This window comes from Ambystoma mexicanum, chromosome 12 (genome assembly GCF_040938575.1).
Source record: "Ambystoma mexicanum isolate Mex_15411 chromosome 12, UKY_AmexF1_1, whole genome shotgun sequence".
NCBI lineage: Eukaryota > Metazoa > Chordata > Amphibia > Caudata > Ambystomatidae > Ambystoma > Ambystoma mexicanum.
Genome location: NC_090936.1, coordinates 852,597,810 through 852,616,802, shown reverse-complemented (window position 1 = coordinate 852,616,802; position 18,993 = coordinate 852,597,810). Strand labels below are relative to the sequence as shown.

General features: G+C 48.7%; 1 protein-coding gene across 4 annotated transcripts in view; it reads left to right on the top strand.

The window, feature by feature from the left end:
• Window positions 1-18,993, top strand: part of CEP290 (centrosomal protein 290) — a 3,224,991-nt gene that overhangs the window by 2,680,634 nt on the left and 525,364 nt on the right. For all 4 annotated transcript variants that reach the window (XM_069629332.1, XM_069629331.1, XM_069629333.1 and 1 more), the window contains one exon: window positions 1,693-1,779. In XM_069629332.1, coding sequence (XP_069485433.1) covers window positions 1,693-1,779 — 87 coding nt within the window. The remainder of the gene's footprint in view (window positions 1-1,692; window positions 1,780-18,993) is intronic.

Here is an 18,993-nt window from a genome sequence, read left to right as displayed (position 1 = left end):
TGCTTGCTTTAGAAGACCGGTGCTACAGAGCTTCCTGGTTTAGGGTCTTTGATCCCGCCGCCAGACTACATACTGCTTTGGGAGTCTATCTGATGCAGAATTTGCGGGAGAAGCAATCCAATGAAGGGGAACTTACTTAGCGGTAATGTTCTTTCTATAGATTCTTCTCCTTCAGATTCTTCATCACCTTCCCACCCAGCAATCCATGATGACTGACCCTCTCTTGGGAGAAGAGATGAGTGATCTCTTGTTGGGCTCCTAGGACTGTTATGCGTGTGTTCTTCTGCAACTACTTGCAGTTCTGTTCTTCATTCTAAGAAAAGAAAAGAAAAAATAATCATGGTAAATTTTTGTTTTTTATGGGAGTTCTGGCTGCTTTCTGCCGATTCCACTATCTTCCTCTGCACTAGCTGAGCTTGGGTGAAAAGACGGTGGGGAACTGAGATACAGGTCGTAGTGACGTAGTATATGTATGACTTCTGCATTTCGTCAAAATGATCCATGGTTGAGTCGAGGTGCACTACGCCTGTCGATAGGTTTTCCAAGCAGCTGACGCTGGAAGCGACGGACATCTACCTGAAGACTGCTTTCCGGCAGAAGAATCCATAGAAAGAACATTACTGTCAAGTCATTTCTCCCTCCTTTCCTTTCACACCACCAAACCTATTTCCAGACAGTTTTTTTTCTCAACTTGACTATTATTCTGCTCTGCTAATTGGCCTTTCTTCCTATCAACTGGCTCCCTTGCACTCTATTTGAAGCTCTGCTATTCGTACACTCTACTCTCCCTCCTCTCACACCTCCATTTCTGCTACTCGTCAATCCTTTTCCTGGTTTTGGTTTGAATCTTGTGTACATTTCCTTTTTCTCTGTATTGTCTGCTGAGCCTAGAGACCCAAGCTACTCCTCGCTGATGAGGCTGAAACATGACTGGGGCGCTTGTGGTTTTGTGCAGAAAGGGATGTGACAAGCAGTTTTGGCTGGACTGCCCTTTTGGGGGTGGGACCAAGCCTGATTTGCATGTAGTCTTTCCCCTTTCGTAACGGCTTGACAAGCAAAGAACGATGGTCTGAAGGGTTACACAGAGCAATGCCACAGGTTAAGATTTATTCTAAACCTTCCAGCCATCAGCTCTTTTCTTTTGCTTTGTCTTTAAATGCATACATACCTCTTCTGTTGCTTCTATCTATGTCTCCGCTCTCATTTTAGGTTTGCAAACTCTTTTTCTCTTGTCAGTTCCTAAGCCCCGCTGTTCATGATCTCATTGATAATCTTTTTCACTACTTGAGCATGCAAACCCTGTAACTCTATCCCTCTTGCTTTTAGACAGTTTCCTACGCTTTCCACATTCCGCTCTACTCTTAAAGCTCATCTTCTCTCTGTCTTTAATGTTATTCCATTATAGTCTCTATCCATGCATTCTTTTTTTACAGGTTTATTACACTTCAAGAATCAACAAATACAAATGCTACAAACCTCAACAGCCTTTTGTGGACAGTGATCAGCGATACTGTAGAGCAGCCATCAGTATTGTGGCAAACCACCATTTCATTATCTCTTCTCGCGTCTGTTGTTGTTTTTTGCAAAATTGGAGCATTAAATGTTTGCTAATCAACATTTTGAAGTAGACCTAGTTTAATTGTTTCTATGATTTACATGGGAAATAATTGACATACTTATTTTGTTCATTAGAATCAAATTGCTGACTTGAAAGATATGTGTGAATTTTTGAAGAAAGATAAACTAGAAGTTGAGCGCAAACTTGGTAATGTCAGAGGGGTAAGTTCATTGAATATTTGTTCTCTCATTTAAATATCTCACAAACATTGTTCTAGGGTACAGTGCGAATAATCAGTTTGAATATATTTTTAAAATGTGTTTTGTTAATATAAGTGTTTTACTGTAGCGTATTACTTTTCACTTATTAACAGCGGCTCTCGATTGAATGTTTGCCCACAGCATTACCTGAATAGCAGGCTGGTCTGCAACATGTACAGCAATGACACCATGCTGATCAAGGGAACCACAGAAACTTGCTGATCTTTTACGCTCCTATTCTCATCACTGCTTCGCTTCCCTTGTTAACATCTATTCTCTCCTGATCCAGGACAAGATGCCCCCTCCTAGCAGATGTGTCCACCAATGGGCCCATTCTTTGTTCTGAAGATCAACTATGCATGTTATCTGGTGGCCCAACTCTGTCACCCAATAGGCTACCACCTTGTACCTAGCATGAAACGTTTGCATAGGATACCTCGCTTTCTCCCATCAAGCCTGTCAAACATATACACATTTTCAATTTTGGGAAACTATAAACTTCAGATCATCCGCCAGCATCCATGATGTATTAGAAGACTATGATTCTAGGTCTTTATACTGCTCATTGGAAGCAGCTCTTACAAAAGATCATATTTTTAGACCGCCTCCAACAAATCAGATTTTACTTCCTTCATCAGGCTTCACCCCCTGAACTCCCCATGCCAAGTCCTGTTAAGATGGATTTTTAGTATCTGGCCTGGTGGACAGATTTTAGGAGTCCACCCTAGTTATATTGAAGAGGGAGCTCCAAGAGGTTAGCCAAAACCCAAACAGAGTGGAGACCGGTCAAGGCTGAGTGGGGTTAAGGGCCCTCAGTGAGTCCACACAATATTATACACAATAATTCAATTTAGACAGTCAGTTATAACAATACAGTTTATTTATTTAGGCCTTTAAAACACATTGAAAAATGAAACTATCAAGCATTACTATCACACAATACTCTATGATGTAATGTAATTCGTCATTTATTTAGTGCCTTTTTCCATTGATATGGCTTCAAAGCGCTGTAGGTGAACGACCTCGGGGAACTGAAGTCCAAGGTATGGGAAATTTGTTAGTGGAGTTTAGAATGCATGTGTGCATGTTATCCAATACGAAAGTCGGTAGGGGTGGCCAATTCCCTGTTAGCTACCCATGTTGCGCTGGCATGTGGCTGGTACTGTCAGGTAGTCTGGAGAGCATGCGAGTGCAGGAGACTCATTATATGTCCCGCTAGACCGAATTTGTGTTGTTGGGGATAGCTGCATTCCATGTATTGCCTTTCTCCCCCAGATTCCTCATCTGATAGATATCCTCATCTGAAAATTCTTTGACACTGGGCATAGCGGACCTCGACTCGGCCATCGATCGTCGATTCGTCTTGCTCAGTAAGCGATCGTCCGCTCCAGACATGACGTTGGGCGTCGTATATATATTTTTTGTTTTAAAAAATATATATTTTATTGTTTTTATTAATCGCAATGTAATTTACATACTTCTGTAAAACATTTACATAACAATATACACCCTGATCATGTCTGTGTGCCCTCTTCCCTCCCCCCTCTCCTTCCAGCTCCCCCCTCCTCCTCCAGTCTATCCTCTAGCTTGTGCTTCAATGTTACAATGACTGTTTCTTGCATATTTCCTGTAATCCGCCTCTCATGACGGGTTTACCATTCCTATCCTATTTCGGTACGTCTTGAGGCCATCAGTTCCTGAACCATGTGCTTCCATGAGCTAAGTCCGTATTTTGTTCCCCTTGGCCTCTACGAGCCGCTTCCTGCCACACTGCGCTTTCCGCCAGAGTCCATTTCTGAAGGTCACCCCACCACTGGCTTACATCCAGACCTTTATGCGTTTTCCACCCCATCACTATCCTTCGCTTTGCTAAGATGTACACCAGGTCTCTCAGCTTGGTCACATGTCTCGCTTGGGGCGCGCAAAAAGGCCAATCATATAGGCCTTAGGGGATCCCATGTCCATCCCGAAACCCGCCTTGGCTAAGACCTGGGCTATGTCATCCCAATACAGTGAAGGCGAGCGTCCCCCAGATAGCACGATCCTCCCCACAATGAGAGACAATAATGGACTCTCCCAGGATGGGAATAAGGCCAGGACAAAGTGCGGGTGAGCTTAAATGGGAGTTTATCAATCAGAATAGGGCATGCAAAGAACTCTGCAAACTCCGAGAGCGCTCTGTCTGACAAAAGCAAAGACAGGCGTATATATTTACAGAATGCATCATAAGAACCTACATGCTATAGGGGGCACAAGTTTGTGGGGATTGGGTGGCGACGACTAACTATAGGTGTTGCTGCGATGTGGTTTGCCGTGGCTGGAGGACGTCACTGGTTACCCTTGTGGGTTGGGCTGGTCCTGGCAGGTCAGCTGGGCTCATCCGGACGGGGTTGTTGGCCAGCCGTGACCATTGTCAGTGATGAATGTCTTTCCTGGCTTTCTGCCCTAGGGCCACGCACACCGCAGTCATTCAACATTGCAATATTATCTTCCCTGGTAAATCTTCCAATAGGTTATTCTACAGGTTAATGCAACACAGGAGGAATGCACCTAGAGTGGGGTCTTTTGGCAAAACATCAATACATGGTTACCATCGTCCTGTTGACCGGGTATCATAGGTCTCGAGGTTGGGTCTCAGGGCATGGGACAGGCGGTCCACGTTATCATGTCTCGTTAGAAGTCCTTATGGATGTGTTCCTGTAGTGTTGCCATAATATTGGGTGTCCTAATTTTACAGGGGCCATTAACCTGAGGTGAACCGGTGGGTCGTGGAGCCTAAGAAAGGGCGCCTTTGGATCTGTGTTTTAAGGCCGGGGTTTACTGCTGGGTTGTAAATAAATCAGGTGGCAGGCCGTGGCCTTGGGTGCTGCGGGGAATGTGAATGTTTGAAGCGGCTCCAGCCGAATTGGGGGAGGTGGAGCAGAGCAGCACAGGCCTCTGCTTTCCGTCTGGCAGGCTTCAATGGGGAGGAAGGGGGAATGGCCTTGGATATGCCCACAAAGGTATTTTCCTCGTGTGTTGCAGATTTAAGTGGAAGAGGCATAAACATTCATATAATATACAATACTTGTTGCGTCTGTTCAAAGTTTGTTTTCTAAATTGTTAGTGCCTTTTACATGGCCATTTCAACTGTGTTACCTATACGCTAAGTATTTAACAACCACAACATTTTATTACATTTCTATACATGTGCGGTAAGTGAGGTAGTAGTAAGGTTGGTGGAGCGCGCAGGAACAACCCGCCAATAAGACTGAGGCGGTGACACATAGTGAGCTTGGACATATATATGGTGCATTTTCATGCACCCCTTTCGTGAGCTCCCAATAGGGTTGCATTCGTCTTCCCTTGCACTCTAGCAGCATTAGTTCAGTTATGGCATAGGACCTTGGGGTGCGGTCTTCTTGGTAAAACACAAAACATGAAAAAGCCCCCGGGACACTTTTACTATTTGCGCATAGCTACAGGGATGTGTGTGCTTCATCCCGAATGTCATATAAGCACACATTCTGCCATCTTCATGGAGGTTACAGGTTTTTAGTCAGAGAGGTCATGGAGAGAAAACTTTCATCACAGGTGGTTTGCACATTAGTATTTGGGGACTCTGATTTTGTCAGGGGACCATTTTACAGTTCTTTTCCACCCCGGCCCTGCTGGCCGGGTCATACTGAAAAAAGCGATACACTGCGGAAGGTGAAATGTTACAGTGTTGGTATCTAACACTAGCTCATGTCCGTCTGTTCGTGGGAACGGGCTCTCAGCGGATCTGCCAGAGAGCTGCGGCCACAGGGATAATTGAAACTCTCCAAGGGTGGGGGCCGCGCTGCGGTGCACAGGGCTTAAACCATCTTTATTTCACAAAATGGTTTCCAGGGCCTAGCTAAATTCAGCAGGTTTGGTCAATGTCTTCAGCCAGTGGCCCACCCACCACCTGGGCCCTGGTGGCAGGGGGAACCCCTGACGAACCATGGACTTCACCGGGGGGAGAGGATGCAGGGGAGGGGTGTCTCTTGGACCAATCCTCCCATACAACAGACAGATCCTACCACAGGCCCAGAATATATGTACCAAGTCTGCGTTGATTGCTACACATTTTAGGCACTTCTGTTCGGTGGCATTGTCAAATTTGGCTATTTCCACAGGGGTTAGGTAGGCCCTGCGTATTATGTACAATTGAATTAGCTGGAACTTTGCGTTCCTGGACACTTTTTTATGATAAGCCAGTGCCCTACCCCATTCTGCATCTGTAAATTTCTCTTGAAAGTCTGCCTCCCAGCAAAGCTAGTCTGTTCCAGCGTGTCCCCCGCCCGGGACATTAATAGCTCATATATCCTAGACGCAGCATGCCCCCCCCCCCTCTGAAATATCATATAAAGTTTCTATCTTGATGTCTTCCTGTAGTATCCCTTTTGTTCCCGGCCATTTCCGCTTCAGTGTAGTGATGAGCGAGGCATATATATGTTGTCACCATGTATGCTTGTCTCTGATGCCAATGCTTCAAAGTCAATCAGTTTACCTTCCCGTAACACATTGTTAGGCAGAAACCTGTGCAGTTCCCTTAGGGACCACTGCAAAAGATTTAAGACTACAGGTGTTTGGCAGTAAACCCACTTGGTAGCAGTCTGTACCACACAGATTCACTTGGTAGCTGTGGCTGATCAGTCAGACTTCCTATACACAATAGGTACAGAGATACAGTGGCACAAGCAAACACTGACCAGAGCTTTGGTGTAAAAGTATATAATTATTTATTTAAAGACACACTTGTAAATTACACTAGCAACAAAGAGGTAAGTAAATTCAGCACACAGTCACTATTATATATATACAACCCCAATTACTTATTAGACAAGTCTTAATGAGAAACACCACTTATTTTCAGACAGAGGTGAGCGCTTACCATAAGATGGCACTCTAATAAGTTATTAAAAAGGGAGGGAAAAAGGCAGAGTTATGGAAGCACACAAATTTCAATACTTTTAAAAGAACCACAGTAAGGCAGGATAGGCAGAGTTCTACTGGAGAGCACATAAATCAATTGCAAGGCCCACTCTTGGAGAGAGCAAGCAGAAGGGGTCCAGGTTCACACAGTGGGGTTATGCCCAAAGAGTCTTGTAGATAGTTTGCACACAAATAATGAAATTAAAGTCAGGAAAAGTTAGCTAAGTTGTCCAAGGCCAGCCCAGGTTAGAAAGTCGAGGCTTTACTGTCACCCCGAACGATCTGTCGCAAGGGAAGCCAGGCGGGACACAGTACCTTAAGTGTGAAGGAAGCTCCAGCGGGGGCAGTTGTTCCTGGCAACGGGTGCAAGTCGGTGTTTCGTCCAGAGGAAGAGGAGGTCTCGCCGTGGAGGAAAGATGAAGGCCTTTGCACTGCCAGGGAAGAAACCAGCCGCAGAGTTCTTCGGTTAAAAGGTACTACCCTTCTCTTCGCGGTAGTGGTAAATTGTGGTATTCGGGTTGCCGGGGTGCTTGGCATGGGCAAGGCGGCCACGAGATGCTCCAGGGAGGTGAAAAGAAGGCAAAACTGGTTATCCCCACCAGTCAAAGGAAGAAGACTCTCCGGACTGGAGATCTCCTCTGTCGTCGGGAAAAGTGGTGAGACGGTTCAGCAGGGCTCCACCGGTGGTGTCTTCGTTGCAGGTCGGCTCAGCTTCTCCCTCCTCGGATTATTAGGTCCTGTGGCGACTTCTGAAGTTCCAGTCCCCAAAGCCCTGCTTTTATGCAGCACACCCACATTCACTCAGCCTAGCTGTCAATTAAACATGCTAAGTGGTGAGCCGGCCGGCTCACCACTTGGGCCAATCACACAAGAGTGCGACTTGAGTTGCCTAGGCAACTCAGTCCAGGGTGCATAAACCCCCTCCCACACCCCCTGTGGTACCCAGACAGACTGGCACCACTTTTGGAGGCTTCTGTGGAGAAGCCCGCCAAAAAGCGGAACAAAGGGCTCGACTTGGGTTGGAGTCACAGAAGAGAACACAAACGCCATTTTAGTATCGAGTTCTGGCAAAAAATACCAACCGGTGAATTAATATTAAATAAATAAACCGGCGGTATGTTCGAGGCTATAGGAATTAAATTATTAAAGTTGGTAGCCTTGAACAATGGGAAAATCCCATAGAGATATATTCGTGGTCGCAGGGGTGTTGCTAGGTCTGGAACAGAACTGTCGGGACTGGGGGCTAGCTAGCCTTATGGTTGTAGCTCCTGAGATTCTATCCGGGGCTACAACCAAAAGACCAGGGGCTATAGCCCCCTCAGCCCCCCCCTAGCAACGCCTCTGCGTGGTCAGATATAAAAAGTGGTATCCACTGCCACCAGCCAAAACTCGATCACGGGGGACGGAGACGTGCCCCCTCGAACAACAGACCCCGGGGCAATCGAATTGCCCCGACCAGTATGTCCACAATATGATGGTTTGTACTGGTTTCTGTTCATAATTTGGGACTAGTAAAGCCAATGGTGACTTTACATGCCCTGGGAGACAGTAGTCAATCCCAGGGTATGGAGTCTATGTTTGGGGGTCGCTACGACACCTCTGGGTTACGGCACGGAGGGTGCTGTGTAACCCACATCAAAAACACATGAGACCCTATGGAGTAAAAGACCCCATAGCCCATAAAACACATAGAAAGACAAAGGAAGACCTCAAATCATGTCTAAGAGTGGGAGTAAAAGAGTCTCTCTCTTAGCAGGAGAAAAAAATAAACCCCAAAAATCCAGCAAAGCTGCTGGTGGACTCACTAGGTTTGGGAAATTAGCCTTTACAGAGAATTCTCCCTAACACACATCACTCACCATTATTACTCCCATGGGTTCCCAATTTATCCTCACATTTAATCTGAGTTGGGGGGTCTTCCTCTTTCAGAATGACTAATGTGATCTGGGGTGAGAAGGGTGTGAATCCCTTAAAAAAGCGTATCCCCCTCTGCCATATTGACTTCCCCAGTGTCAACAACAGTGGGGATTTCAGGACCTGCTGCACCGCCATCCATACTACCTCCTTTAAGAAGAATGGAGTGCATGCTGGCTGCAGCATTTGCATTTCTTGGGTCCGCTCGTCTGACTACCGACGTATGGCAAACTGCAGTTGGCACTCCAGGAAGTATGCCTCAAAATGAGGTACGTTAATACCACCCTGTTCATACGGCCTCTGCAATTTAGTCAATGCCATCCTGCATCTTGTGTTATGCCAGAGAAACCTACGGCATATTGTGTCCAGTTTCTTAAAAAAACCCTTGGGTATGTTGTACGGCATATAAGTAAAAGAATGTTAGAGCCTCGGGATTACTACCATCTTTAACAATGCTGCCCTACCCATCGCTGAGAGTGCTAACCTGGCCAAACAAATCATAGATTTCTCAATGTTGTCCACCGCTCTCATCGTATTCTGTGAATATTCTGCTTTGGGGTCATGCAAAATGTCCCCTCCCAGGTATCTGAATGAGTCCACTTCCCACTCAATAAATAACACTGGCATTTATTTCAGAGATTTACCTTTATACCCAGCCAGGGGGAACAAGCACATTTTTTGCGCTTTAATCGTGATGCCAGATAATTCTGAGTATCTCTCCAGTATGTCTAAAATATACAGCAAGTTGGTTTCAGGGTGCTGTACGTATAGCAACATATCATCTGCATATAACGAAATCAGGTTATCCGTGCGCCTTACCACTATACCCGCCTCCCGGTATTCTTTTCTGAGGTACGCTGCTAATGGTTCTAGGGCCAGAATAAATAACATAGGTGACCAAGGGCAACCCTGTCTCGTGCCTTTCTCCAACTGCCAATGTCTTAACCCTTGCTATTGGGCTGTTGTATAGCAGCTACACCCATCTTATGTATATGGGCCCCATGCCGAACCACCACCAGCAGCCATAGCCATCTGACCGAGTCAAATGCCTTGCCCGCATCCAACAAGGCCACCGCGTATGGCTCTGAACTGTGTTGCGTATAATCTATGATGCGGTGCAACCTACTCCGGCTGCATGTGATATTCCTGTCTGGAACATATCCCGACTGATCTGTATGTATTAGCTTAGCTATCGCTGGTTTATGCCTGTTGGCCATTAGGGCTGCAAGTATTTTCCCGTCCTGATTAAGCAACAACAGGGGTCTATATGATCCGCAATCTGTGGCAGATTTGTTGGCCTTCAACAGTGGGACAATAACTGACTCCCGCAACGACCTCGGCAGTGTTCCTTTTTCTAGTGCCTCGGTCAGCATTGCTAGCAAGGGGGTTACTACGTCTGCTTCAAATTCCTTATAAAAATCACTGAGTAATCCATCCGTCCCTGGTGCTTTACCTGTCCGTAGCCCTCCTATGGTAGATTCTAGTTCCTCCTTAGTTATGGGAGACTCCAGCTGACTTGCTCCCTCTGCATCTAATTGCGGAGGAACTCCAAAGCTTTGTCTATGCCCGAGGCTTGTGTTGCTACTGTCTCAGTGTATAATACCTTGTGGTACTCCGGAAAGCGCTTATTTATACTTTCCTGCGTCCTATAGACCACTGCATCATCCCCAGTGATCTCATTTATCATCTCCCGTTTATGTTCACTTTTGCATAGCCAGGCCAATAGACATCCCGGCTTGTCCCCCTGCGTATGCTGCCTTTCTACATATTTCCTATAGCTCAGCATGCCTAGTATTTCTCAATGCCTAAGCATTCCTGCTGCAATCGGGCTTGGTCCTTGGTCGGATTACCTGCATTATCCAATGCTTCTAATTTAGTTTGTTTCCCGTAGGTCCCTTTCAATCGCAGCCTGCATTCCCCTTGCCCTAGCTTATTGCATTCCCTCTGATCACTACTTTAAAAGCTCCCCACAGTGTGCCTGCTGATTCGACACTCCCTGTGTTGTTCTTGAAATAATCTTTCACTTCCTCTCTTAGGTGCCCCCGGAGCACTGGGTCCTTCAGGGATTCGCTTCTAAGCCTCCATGTCAGGATACCCGCTCTAGGGGATGAACTCTGCCATAAAACCACAAGGGTGGCCTGGTCTGATAATACCCATGCTTTGTATTCGGCTGTCTTAAATTCGCCCAGAGTCTCTTCCCCCACAAAGACATAGGGCCTCATTATAAGGCTGGCGCTCCCGTAATGAAGGGGGCCGGTATGGGACCGGCCCCCTTCATTACGGGAGCGCCGATTACGAGTTTCCCTTTGCGGGACCCGGATCAGACGTCTGGTAAAACCAGGCGTCTTTTCCGGGTCCCGCGAGGGGAAGAGGGAGGTAACAACGGGACACTTGTAATGTGCCCGTTGTTACCTCCCTCCCCATTCCCATTGAGCCCTATGGGGGCTCAAATGGGAATGGGGAATGGTTCCTGCAAGGAGGATTTACCGGGTCCTCCTATGTCGGAATGATCGGTAAGTCCCCATTGCAGGAACCCGGTATGGAGGCAGCCATGGAGCCATGGCTGCCTCCATACTCGTAATGAGGCCCATAGTCTAGTCTGGTGTGTAAATCTAGGGGGGCCGTGTAATGTGAATAGCCTTGTGCCAACTGGTGTAAGGTCCTCCATATGTCGGCCAAATTAAATGCTTGTAGTAGTGTATTTAAGGCTTTAGCCGCTGGGCTAGGGTGTTTCAGTTTGTCATCGGACCTATTCAATTCTGGGCACAGCGTACACTTAAAATCTCCACCCCACACTAATGTCTCATCTGTGTGTGTACCAATATGTGGATATAATGTTTGGAAATAGATTGCTGTATCATGATTTGATGCATAAGTGGTGATTATACTCACACTTTTTTGTTCCATGAGTCCCTGAACTACTATCATCCACCCCTCCCCATCTGCCGAAGTCTTAAGCACCTTAAACGGTACCGTCGGCGCAATCCAAATTAAAACCCCTCTTGCATATGCAGAGTACGATGAGCTCAGAGTTGTCCCTGTCATGACCCCAAGAAGTCCCAAGACCCCTGTGGGTAGCATTGGGAGAATGTGGTCAGAAAGACTGGCTGCCTGGCGCTGGAACCGGCTCCTGCCTGTATTTCAAGCAGACTGCCCCATTCAAGATGGCCCCCGGGCTGGGTCAGTCAACTGAATCCAACATGGCCCCTAAAGGGCCATTGTACAAACATCCCTGATGGTCTAGTGCTGCTGGGTGGGCCCAGGGCTATATAAACCCCGCCCTGGGCCACATCCAGCGCTTAGTGTTTTCTCCGGCTGAGGTGACAGCGTAACGCTCGCCTGCTCGGATCCAGTTCCTCCCCGACGTGTCAAGACTTCTTAAGGCTCCAGCTCTGCTCGGCGCTCCACGAATCCTGTGTCCCAGCGCTTCACAGCGGATCAAGACTGCACTACGGGTCAAGGCTTCCGGATCAGCTGCTTCCTGGAAATCATCTTGGCTCTCCGGGTCCGCTGCGAGCATCAAAGGAAAAGCTTTGTTCACCATGCGTCTTCTTCCAGACACTCCATGGCTCCTAAAAAATGCAAATAACACAGAGAGGGGGTAAGCGACGAATTTAGAGTGAACTACTAACTCTACCCATACCCCTCGCTCCTCCTGTACTCTACTTACCAGTGGTTGCCAGCCTCGAACTGCATAACACCTCCGCATCCACTCCAGACCCTGTGGAGCAAAGGACAAGGGTCAGACATTAATACTACAGTGCAGCCACACTTAACCCTGTGAAGTGCTAAAGAAGAGACTCTTTGACACACAGCAAGATTGTCCTTGCTCTATGAACAAACCGCAATAAAACTACCTTGCCTATCAATCTAGGAACTCCCAACGCGACCTGGTGTGCCACAGCAGGTCTGGGCCACAACCACCCCAGTGAGGGAACTGGGAAGACAGCTCAACCGCTTCAAGACCAGTGAAGTAACTGGAGACTTTACCCCAAGATACGCCTGGAAGAATTCCATAGACTTGTCCAAGCAAAGGCAAATCTGAACATCATTATCCAGGCCACTCCCGCCTCCCTGACCACTGGGTGTTTGAACCTGCAGTGAGCAGGGTGTAGAGAGTGTTTTGGGCTACAGCAAAGAGCAGAAGGTCATCGACAGACCGGACCAGAACCGACGACAGTCCGGACCGGGCACTCCTGCATGGCCCCAGAGGTAAGCGTTACAGTCCCCCTCTATTTTCTAGCTAGGACCATTCATTTCTCCGCTGTAAGATGCGTTTCCTGAAAAAGCGCTATATCTATTTTCTGGTGCTTTAAATAAGTAATTATCCTGAGTCGTTTAATATAACTATTTAGGCCCCTGACGTTCCACAAGGCTATTCTAAGTTTTCCCATCATGAATTTGGGTCCACTCTTGTCTCAACAGTTCAATGTGCTCCACTACCATTTGTTCTGTATTTCCATAGGCTAACTCCCCACTAACTACCCCAACTCCCCTACCCCTCCCCACCCAACAATTGCCCAACTCAATCCCTTGTGCTCAGGTATACCTGCTTTTCACCCTTACCCCAGTCGCCGGTACTGGTGTCTGGGTGCAGCAAGCAGATACGTAACTTTAGTATCCTCGAACAGTACCACTCTTGGGTAAAGAACACTTCCCCCCTGGTTGCTCCTGGATGAGTACTCCTCAGCTGTCTCCTGTTTTCCTTTGAATATTATGCCTGATTACATCAATAACTCAGTCTGCAGCATCTGGCAATGTTATAACTATGTGTCTGTGGTTTGTCCTTCTGTGCTTTCCTCTCTCGACATCCGGTCTCCCTCCCCGGTCGTCATATTCTCTATGTCCATCCATTTGCAGGGTTCTTCCGGGGTGTCAAAGAAAATGGCTCTCCCTTTGTTTATTATTTTTAGCTTTGCCGGGTACAATAGCATATATTTGAGGTTTGACGCTCTCAGCCTTCATTTCACCGACGTAAAGTTCATCCTTTGTCTTTGCACCTGTATAGTGTAATCAGGTATGCAGTAATGTTGGCTGATGCTCAGTTTATTGTGCCGCCTTTCCGGAAGTGTTCCAATATCTTTTGCCTGTCTTTGTAGTTTAAGATCCTGGCTATGATGTTCCATGGAGGGGCTCCCGGTTGTGGTTTCCTCAACAGGGATCTATGCGCTCTTCCCACCGTGAAACCCTGGGGAAGGTCACCTGGGCCAATTTCTTGTAGTAACATGGTTTCTATGAAGTTGGTGGGGTTTGTTCCCTCCTCTCCTTCCGGAAGTCCAATGATTCTGACATTATTGCGCCTGGCCCTTCCCTCCGCATCTTCCACCCTACCTTCCAGGTTCTTTACTTGTTGTTGCAACACTGATACATCCCTTGAGGTGTCTTTATGGATAGTGGTATTGGCCGCAACTTCCTTCTCTAGCGCCCAGATTTGCTCTGCGAGTGCCCAACATCTTGTCTCAGGAGGTTCACATCTGTGCTGATTGCATCCATTTTGGATTCTAGCGCCATCTTTAATGCTGCAAATGTGTCCAGTACTTGATGGCCTCCTTTCCCTTGAATATGCTCTCCTTGTGAAGGTGCGTTTGACGGAATGGTGGTTTCGGCTGCAGTCGCTGCAGTAAAACTGTTCAGTGTGGCTTGCTTGGATTTACCTTTCTGCGTTTTCGACGCCATGGTGCGAGTACCCTTTGCAGGCTCTTCCGCCCCGCTTAGTTCGGCTATACGCCATCGTCTGGACTGTGGCTTGTGCACTATTGTTAAACAGAGGTTGCCTTGTCTTCGGGCAGAGCAATATCGTCCCACCGTTGGTCGCCTTATGACCCGCCGGTGTGCGATACCCCTCAGCCTATTGTTGGCTTGCTTAGTTATTGATTCGGTAGGTGGGCTGCCACTCCCCTGTTATAATCAACTAAGAGAACAAGTGTAGCCTGCAGATGGCCATAGAGGTACGCTGTCCTTATGTACATTTACTAAGGCTGCTATCCACTTCTCGGCACCCGCACTTTACAATACTTGGTCAGGCCTCCACAGTGGGTCGTCCCTGGATCCCACTACTGCCCTATTCTCTCTGTAAATGAGCCACGCCGCTGTGTGGGATTCTCCGGCGGCACACGTCTACTTCTCGCCCCTGCAGTGTCTAGTGTGGACAGGTGTGTGTTCCACTAATATGGCCTCTTTTCCTCTTTTCCCAGCCATGACACATGCCTCTCAACGTGTGCATGTCCTGTACGCTCCCCCCCCCCGTCTGTGTATGGGGAGCCGGTGCCCGCTTCGGCAGTAAACTCCCACTGGCTGATGCGTTTCCTGGGTTCTGGCAGCCAGTCTTTCGTTTGTTCACAGCTGCTTATAGTCGTGCAGCCTTGTTGTGTCCCGTGTGCTCGTTACCTGGCCGGCTCATTCTGCCTCTGCTTGCATATTGAGGCCTCTGCTTCCCTTCCGACTTGCGAACATCGATCCCGCAAATGCCCCATGCCTGTAAGGCTGTGGATTACCCGGCGGGTGGGCCACTCGGCAGCGGTTTCTCTTTCCTGGCTCGGTTGTGAATTTGCTGCCACTGCGCCTACAGCCCCTCCTCTGGTGTTCGCATAGGGGTCATGGACTCCCCTGGCTGCCCTCTGCTTGTCACAGCCTGCACTCTGCGCTGGTGTGCAATCTCCTGGCTGCTGCACCGCAGGGCACACCCACCTTCATGCTCCGACCACAACTCGTCCCTCTCCGCCTCCAACGTGCTTCACCTGCGCCGGTATAGACCTCCTCCCTCCATCTCGTGGACCTGCACCACTGAAATGCTTAACCTAACCTCCTGCTGGCTCACCGTCCATGCCGGCAGTAGTCGGTTCGTACTCGAAACACCATTTTCGGTGCACAGAGCCCCACGGCCAAGGGAGTCAAGAGTCTCTGTGGGCACCGGACCCTTTGTGCTTAAAGTGTTTGCTACGCTATTGGGTTTCGCAGACACCTTTTCGCTCACTTGCCCTCATTTCCGTGAGGGGCAAGTGGCACAGGCAACTTCTCGCACAATCCCGCCCCCTCGTCCCTCACAGAGCCCATTTCGACCGGGGAGGGGCTGGAGGCGGCCAAGCCTATGAGTGTGCTCAGTGTTCCTTTGTCCTCCGGAGCGCTGCGGATCGCTTCATGCGACCGCCATTTTGTCTTTACACTGCTGTTCGGGTCTAACGCTTCGCAAGCCCATGCTTGACAAACAGCTCTTCGTTACTTCTCTGCTTTTGATACCATGTACCTGCACACTTCATGCAGCCATAGTTATGTTTACAGGAGATGTAACCCGCTATTATTATCCAAGTTCTCAGGCAGGATCATTCCGGATTCCCAGGAGCTGAAGGAAAACATGTCCTTGCAGCATGGCTGCTAGCCACGCCCCCCATCGGGCGTCGTATATATACCACGTCACTTTGCCCCAGACCTGTGTTCCTTTTTTCTGCATGCTGGACACGCTGCTCTGACAAGCACAGTGAATCAAGTCTTCTACTCTTTTTGACGTATTTTCATCAGATTTTCTTTTTTCATTCGACCGCGAGATGTCCATGCCTCGGGTTTTAAACAGTGTACCGACTGCCACTATAAGATGTCGGTGACAGACCAGCATGAGATATTCGCGTGATGCCTCGGCATGGGTCACAACACGGAGGGGTGTGCTTCGTGCGCTAAGAGGAACCTGAAATTTGTGCGCAAGCGGGCAGCTAAACCTTCGTGAGGCCGACCGCCTTCAAAGTCACCTGTGCAGTTGACTGTCAAGATCTCTGTGGCCGAGACCGAGGGACGTACCCCTGAAAAAGAAAAGAAACAGAAAAAAATTGGTGTAAGACAATGAAGCGGTCCCACTCGAGGAGCCACTCTTCCTCATCGTCACACAAGAAAAAAATGCACAACCAGCACCAACGAGATTCCGACTCTTCGTTGGAAAGAGGTAAGCCGTTGGCTGGGCCGACCACTCGGCAAGAGTAGGAAGAGTTTAAAGTCAAAATGCTGGAAATGTTTCAAAAACATGCTGCTGCAGGTGCGGTTGCGCTGCTCAAGCAGCAGGTCTTGGAGGCAGTAGCAGCGCTCAGTTCATCCAACCCCTCAAAAGCCATGTTGCTAGCGCCAGGGAAGCCTTCAGGGTCAACTGAAACACTAGATGCAGGGGCCTTCCCGCAAGCCACAGGTTTTGCGCGTCCCTGATGCCTCCTCATTGCCAAAACCCTGTTCGACGCTGATAGTCACCATGTCGGCACCGAAGGATAAGCCCTCAGTGCTGACGATCAGTAACAGATCTTTTTTTTCCCCACTCTCCCCGACCGATTTCTTTGGTTCCATGGCATCAATCTTTGGCGCTGATGGCGGAGATGATCAAGGGGACATCGATCCTGTGTACGCAGGGACGGGGGGCATCAACTATTTTGACGACCAAGCGGACCTTTTGGCGTTGGCACATGGGCTGCATGGCGCCAGCAGGCTGGACACATCCGGTGATGTGTAACTACAGCAAGCCCATCCTTGCACTCACACCCATGCCAAATGTCGCGCACTAGTAGATAGGCTGGTCGACACCTTATGGCTGTCTGCTGCGGCAGTGTCCAGTCCAAGGTTATGAATTGACCGACATCCTGAAAGAGGACCCAGTTACTGAAAAGACTATGCCACTGAACCCGGCAATCGCCAATCCAGTAGCCTCATTGTGGTAGCACCCCTGCTCCATTCCTCCGGTCAGCTCCACCATGACCAGGAAGTACAAGCCGGCAAGAGGAGACCCGCCATTTCTGTCTTTTCACCCTTCCCCGGGTAGGTCTTGTCATGCTGGCTGCCACAGTTTCCACCAGACCAGCATCTTCTACCTTGAATCTTCCTTCTGATAGGGAAGGTAAAAGAATATATGCAATGTCTAAGAAGGTATTTAGGTCTGGCAGCATGGCTCTAAAAGCTATTAACGTAGCCAGTGGGTTTGCCAAGATTTCTTCTGGCCTCTTGAAGGCAGTAGAACACGCAACTTAACACATCCCTGAGGGGGAGCTGCGACACAGCTTCATACAGCTGGTGGAAGATGGGAAGGAGGTGGCCAGTCAGTCGCTGCAAACGGGCCTGGACGTGGCCAACTTTGTGGGCCGTTCTATGGCATCAGCTGCAGCATTGAGGAGGCAGGCCTACTTTAGGTGAATTCCTTTTCGGCCAGAAGGCCGACTCCCCCTGTAAAAATGTAAGGAGTTTAAGATTGCTGCAAAATCGATGGGCCTAGCTGTGCAGTCGGCCAACCCTGCCTTCAGCTTCGCCTATAGGGGCAGCGGCTACCGGCGTTATGTGCAGGAAAGCACAGCTCCCACATGCCAGGCAAGGGCAGAAGTGTTTATCGCGCTCTGGAAGGGGGAGGGGGTCTTTCAGACGCCAGCATGCAGCGGCGGGGGTGGCTCTGCCCTCTAAGCCACTTACATTTTACCCTCCCACAACTTACCGGTTGGTGGACGGCTGTCAGAGCACTGGCCTCAATGTCAGAAGATTACCTCTGATGCCTGGGCCCTGGGGCTCGTGCAGTGGGGCTATTGTCTGCCCTTCTTAAGGAAACCACCCTTAGACACCCACCACCTACAAGCCAACCAGGACGGGAGCTCCAGGAAGAACTTTTGTTGAAGGGTGCAATAGACGAGGTACCTTTCGAGCAGTATTGGGCTGGTATTCCCGCTATTTCCTGGTGCCCAAGAAGGGAGGAGGTCTCCCTCCCATTTTGGACTTCAGGGTCTTGAACAAGTTCCTGAGGAAAGACAAATTCAAGATGGTGACATTAAGAGAAATTCTCCACGCTCTCGAGTTGCAGGACTGGCTGGTGTCAATAGATCTGCAGGACCCTTATTTCCATTTGCTGATACTTCGAAAGCACAAGAAGTTAATTGTCTTCCACATAGGGCACAAGTACCATCAGTTCAAGGTGCTTCTTTTTGTGTTGTCCTCCGCTCCAAGGGTCTTCACCAAGCTCATGACAGTAGTCGCAGCACACATCAGGCGATTCCGGAGTCCATGTATTCCCATACCCGGACGACTGGCTGGTCCTGTGGAAGTCGGTGGAGCGGATTTTGTCCCACCTGGAGGACACCTGCTTGCTACTCCAGAGGCTGGGCTTCTCCTCGAACTTGAAGAAGTCCCATGTGACACCAGTCCAGAGGCTCCAGTTCATGAGGCTAGTCCTAGACACCCGGGTGGGGAAGGCTTTATCCCCTGAGGAGAGAGTCAATGGAATTCCAGAGATGGTGAACCAGTTCTAGAACCACGCAGTCCTACCAGCTGCTTCCTTCCTCTGCCTCTTAGGCCTCATGGCCACCTGTATTTTCTGGA